Source organism: Glycine soja, chromosome 12, assembly GCF_004193775.1.
Source record: "Glycine soja cultivar W05 chromosome 12, ASM419377v2, whole genome shotgun sequence".
NCBI lineage: Eukaryota > Viridiplantae > Streptophyta > Magnoliopsida > Fabales > Fabaceae > Glycine > Glycine soja.
The window spans coordinates 35423181-35428232 of record NC_041013.1 but is presented as its reverse complement, the minus strand read 5'-3'; the positions used below and the strand labels follow the sequence as shown (position 1 = coordinate 35428232).

General features: G+C 37.8%; 1 protein-coding gene across 3 annotated transcripts; it reads left to right on the top strand.

The window, feature by feature from the left end:
• The first annotated feature begins 211 nt into the window (after positions 1 to 211).
• Positions 212 to 5052, top strand: LOC114379076 (phytosulfokine receptor 2-like). 3 transcript variants are annotated; one of them, XR_003659407.1, is made up of 3 exons: positions 212 to 458; positions 581 to 658; positions 4785 to 5052. XR_003659407.1 is itself a non-coding variant. In XM_028337634.1 (3 exons), the coding sequence occupies exon 3, from the start codon at positions 1128 to 1130 to the stop codon at positions 4284 to 4286; it is 3159 nt and encodes a 1052-aa protein (XP_028193435.1). In that variant the 5' UTR covers positions 225 to 453; positions 581 to 658; positions 988 to 1127; the 3' UTR covers positions 4287 to 4474. The 3 variants fall into 3 exon arrangements, 2 of the variants coding, with proteins under 2 accessions (XP_028193435.1, XP_028193434.1); XM_028337634.1 differs by lacking the exon at positions 4785 to 5052 and adding an exon at positions 988 to 4474 and having other exon boundaries at positions 225 to 453; XM_028337633.1 differs by lacking the exon at positions 4785 to 5052 and adding an exon at positions 988 to 4474 and having other exon boundaries at positions 225 to 458.

Below are 5052 nucleotides of genomic sequence, written 5' to 3'. Positions count from 1 at the left end.
ATTGAGATTAAAAATGAAATTATTGACAGTTTAAAAAGTGAAGGGTCACAAAATCAATTTTTTTTCATGAGAACTTCCAAATGAAAAAGGAATTTGTGGCGAACCTCTTTTTGATCTTGCCACCAATTTTATGTTATAATGTGCCTTGAATGACACTTAAAGAATTTCCTTCCTGTTTTTTTATATTGTCTCTTGTTTATATTTCATTACATGCTCACATGGATGAGGGAAAGGTTTAGAAAAATCTATTTTTCATTACATGTCACATTGAATGACGCAGTTTCCTTTTCTGTCTTGCACCCGTGTTTAAAGTTTTCTGCTTTACACTGTTGCTTGATGTGAAATATCCGTTTCTTTTGTTTAACTAGCAATTCAACCACTTCCTTTTTCGGTTCTGAAAATCATACACTCCTGCTTTGAAACAGAGACCCATTTGGCTAAAAGTCTGCTAAGGTTAGGTAAAATGCACTACGACTTTCCCATTCCTTTTCTTTTATGCTTCTTCAAAGCTTTCTGTGCTTGTTTTCACACTTTTCTGCCATCTTAACTGAACCAATATTATTTCATTTTTTGCGAAAAGGACTTTTGTGGGTGGGCTGAGGTTTCGTTTGAATGGTCACTGTTGAGTGATGGAGTTGAGCTACCTGCAATGTTAATGGTAATGGGATCTTTACTTTTTGTTAAGTACCTCACTGCTTCTACGTGAATTCAATGTTCTTTTTCACTTCCTTTTGTGTGCTTTTTATTTTTAAATGGTTCCTATTGATTGCTTCGTCCTCACGCTGTTGTTTAATGGTCCCTTTTCTTCATTTGACCATCCTCTTCTTGAATTGGGTTGATTTTGAATTAGCATTTACATCAGTATTTGCATTCAGATAGAGATTTAGTTGTCTTTCCTTTATTATTCTTCTTTTCCCAATATTTGGTTTCGGTGTGTGTTGGTGATATCAATAGTTTTCACTTTGTTAATTGTCTTTATGTATGCAGTTGCAAATTGTCTATTTTGCTGAGTGTTGAAAATTTTGGAGGTTGGGTTCTTCTGAGTTGTGAAAAGCACTGAACTTCTAGTGATGATTTGAAGCTGAACACACACACACACACACATATTTTCTCTTTTGGTTTCTGAAATGGTGCTGCAAAGATGCTACCCTATGGCTTTTGTGCAATGGGGTTTCTTGGCTTGCTTGCTTTGCTTTTCTGTGGGACTTGAAACCCCAGCCAGATCTTGTGACAAGCATGATCTGTTGGCCCTGAAGGAATTTGCAGGCAACCTTACAAAAGGGTCTATCATCACAGAATGGTCAGATGATGTTGTCTGCTGCAAATGGATTGGGGTTTATTGTGATGATGTGGTTGATGGAGCAGATGCTAGTAGAGTGTCCAAGTTGATTCTACCTGGAATGGGTCTCAACGGCATGATTTCGAGTTCTTTAGCCTATCTAGATAAGCTAAAGGAGCTCAATCTTTCATTCAATCGTCTCCAAGGTGAATTGTCTTCTGAGTTCTCTAATTTGAAGCAGTTAGAAGTTCTTGACTTGAGCCATAATATGCTGTCTGGACCAGTTGGTGGGGCACTTTCCGGTTTGCAATCCATTCAGATACTGAATATTTCTAGCAATTTATTTGTTGGAGACCTCTTCCGTTTCAGGGGATTGCAACATCTCAGTGCTCTCAACATTAGCAACAATTCATTCACCGACCAGTTCAATTCTCAAATATGCAGCTCCTCCAAGGGTATTCATATTCTTGATATATCCAAAAATCATTTTGCTGGTGGTCTTGAATGGTTGGGCAACTGTAGCATGTCTCTCCAAGAGTTACTTTTGGATTCCAATTTATTTTCTGGCACTCTTCCTGATTCCTTGTATTCAATGTCAGCTTTGAAGCAGCTCTCAGTCTCTCTGAACAACCTCTCTGGTCAGTTAAGCAAGGATCTAAGTAACCTCTCAAGCCTAAAATCTCTAATAATTTCTGGAAATCATTTTTCAGGGGAACTCCCAAATGTTTTTGGGAATCTTTTGAACCTTGAACAACTAATAGGAAACTCCAATTCATTTTCTGGATCATTGCCTTCCACCTTGGCCTTATGCTCAAAACTCCGAGTGCTTGATCTTCGAAATAATTCTTTGACAGGTTCTGTTGGTCTTAATTTCGCTAGGTTGTCTAATCTTTTCACATTGGACCTTGGTAGCAATCATTTTAATGGATCCCTTCCAAATTCGTTGTCCTATTGCCATGAATTGACAATGTTAAGCCTTGCTAAAAATGAGTTAACTGGCCAAATCCCTGAGAGCTATGCAAACCTCAGTTCACTTTTGACTCTGTCGTTGTCAAACAATAGCTTTGAGAACTTATCTGAGGCGTTTTATGTACTGCAACAATGCAAAAATCTCACCACTCTTGTCCTCACAAAGAATTTCCACGGTGAGGAAATTCCAGAAAATTTAACAGCAAGCTTCGAGAGCCTTGTGGTTTTAGCACTTGGAAATTGTGGTCTCAAAGGCCGTATTCCTTCTTGGCTATTGAATTGCCCGAAATTGGAAGTTCTTGATTTGTCATGGAACCATTTGGAAGGTAGTGTCCCTTCTTGGATTGGTCAGATGCACCATTTGTTCTACTTGGATTTGTCAAATAATTCTCTTACAGGAGAAATACCGAAAGGTTTGACAGAGCTGAGGGGCCTCATATCCCCCAATTATCATATATCAAGTCTCTTTGCATCTGCTGCTATTCCTCTCTATGTCAAGCGAAACAAGAGTGCTAGTGGGCTGCAATATAACCATGCCTCAAGTTTCCCTCCTTCAATATACTTGAGCAATAACAGATTAAGTGGAACAATATGGCCTGAAATCGGTCGTTTAAAAGAACTTCATATCTTGGATTTAAGCAGGAACAACATCACCGGCACCATTCCTAGCTCTATTTCAGAGATGAAGAATTTGGAAACATTAGATTTATCTAATAATACTCTTGTTGGAACTATTCCTCGGTCATTTAACAGCCTCACATTCTTGTCTAAGTTCAGTGTGGCATATAACCACTTATGGGGATTAATTCCAATAGGAGGACAATTTTCAAGTTTCCCAAATTCAAGTTTTGAGGGCAACTGGGGGCTTTGTGGGGAAACATTTCATCGTTGTTACAATGAGAAAGATGTGGGCTTGAGGGCCAACCATGTGGGGAAATTTAGTAAAAGCAATATCCTTGGCATAACAATTGGGTTAGGAGTAGGGCTTGCACTGCTTCTTGCTGTTATTCTGCTAAGAATGTCAAAGAGGGATGAGGATAAGCCAGCTGATAACTTTGATGAGGAGCTTAGCTGGCCAAACAGGATGCCTGAAGCACTTGCTTCTTCAAAATTGGTGCTTTTTCAGAATTCAGATTGCAAGGATCTGACAGTTGAAGATTTGTTAAAATCCACTAGCAATTTTAACCAAGAAAATATAATTGGTTGTGGTGGATTTGGTCTTGTCTACAAGGGGAATCTTCCTAATGGCACAAAGGTAGCTATCAAGAAACTTTCAGGGTACTGTGGTCAGGTGGAACGTGAATTCCAAGCTGAAGTGGAGGCACTCTCAAGAGCTCAACATAAGAACCTTGTTTCACTTAAAGGTTATTGTCAGCATTTCAATGACAGATTGTTAATTTACTCCTACTTGGAGAATGGAAGCCTTGACTATTGGCTGCATGAGAGTGAGGATGGAAATTCAGCTCTAAAATGGGATGTAAGACTCAAGATTGCCCAGGGTGCAGCTCATGGATTAGCTTATTTGCACAAGGAGTGTGAACCACATATCGTGCATCGAGATATTAAATCCAGCAACATACTTTTGGATGATAAATTTGAAGCTTATTTGGCTGACTTTGGTCTCTCAAGGCTACTTCAACCCTATGATACCCATGTTTCAACAGATTTAGTAGGAACTTTAGGATATATTCCTCCAGAATATAGTCAGGTACTGAAAGCAACTTTCAAGGGTGATATTTATAGCTTTGGTGTTGTTCTAGTTGAGCTTCTTACTGGTCGAAGGCCTATAGAAGTCACCGTCAGCCAACGTAGCAGGAATCTAGTGTCTTGGGTGTTGCAGATGAAATATGAGAATAGGGAGCAGGAAATTTTTGATTCAGTCATTTGGCACAAGGATAATGAGAAACAGCTCTTAGATGTACTAGTTATTGCTTGTAAATGTATAGATGAAGATCCAAGGCAGAGACCCCATATTGAATTAGTTGTTTCATGGCTTGATAATGTAGGATTTGATGGCTCTGAACAGTCATCATCTTAAATCCCCGCAATCATGCCATATACCTGGTTTTGATTGGTGTATCATTTGAGACAGTACATACTTGTAAAGCATGTTATTAGGGTGGTGGTGGGATATTCTTGATAAGGCTACACACTTATTTGGCTTTTAGTTCTAATTAGTTCTATACTGATGGTTTAATATGTACGAAGGGTACTTTTTAACTGTCATATCTTATCCAACACTGGCTTTTGGCAACCTTGTCAACTGTTATCAAGTAGCATTAATGAAAAAACTTTGTCAACATAAATTGCCAAAACCTAAACCATTTGCTCCTTTTTGCTTAAATCAGCACTTAATTCTTATAAATATCGAGTTCTGCTTGGATATATTGTATCAATATATATCTAAGATTGTGTCTCAGTTTCTTTTCCGTGTTTATTTAGTATATGCCTGTCTTTTTTTTTTTGACCATGTGACTGGAATTCACTGCAAGAGAATGCTGACAAAATTTATAAATTTCTGTTGCTTACTCTTCAGATACTTCATACTTGGATATATTCGATGGTAGGGAATTCTGGTGTCTTATTTGCAGAATGTGTGATTTTCTTTTCTTTCTTCTATATCTTTTTTTTAATGGAAAATGAGCATTAAAAATGATTTGCTGGACTTTGAATGTGTAACATGTGGATTGAAAATGATTTGTTGGACTTTGGGGCAAAAATATTACATTAGCCTATTTAGTTGTTATATATTCAAGGATGGTAACGAACATTCACTTGTTTTTTTTAGGTGTTTTAGTAAATTG

Coding starts and splice junctions, on each gene's coding strand:
- LOC114379076 (XM_028337634.1), top strand. CDS start 1,128: ATGGTGCTGCAAAGATGCTACCCTATGGCTTTTGTGCAATGGGGTTTC.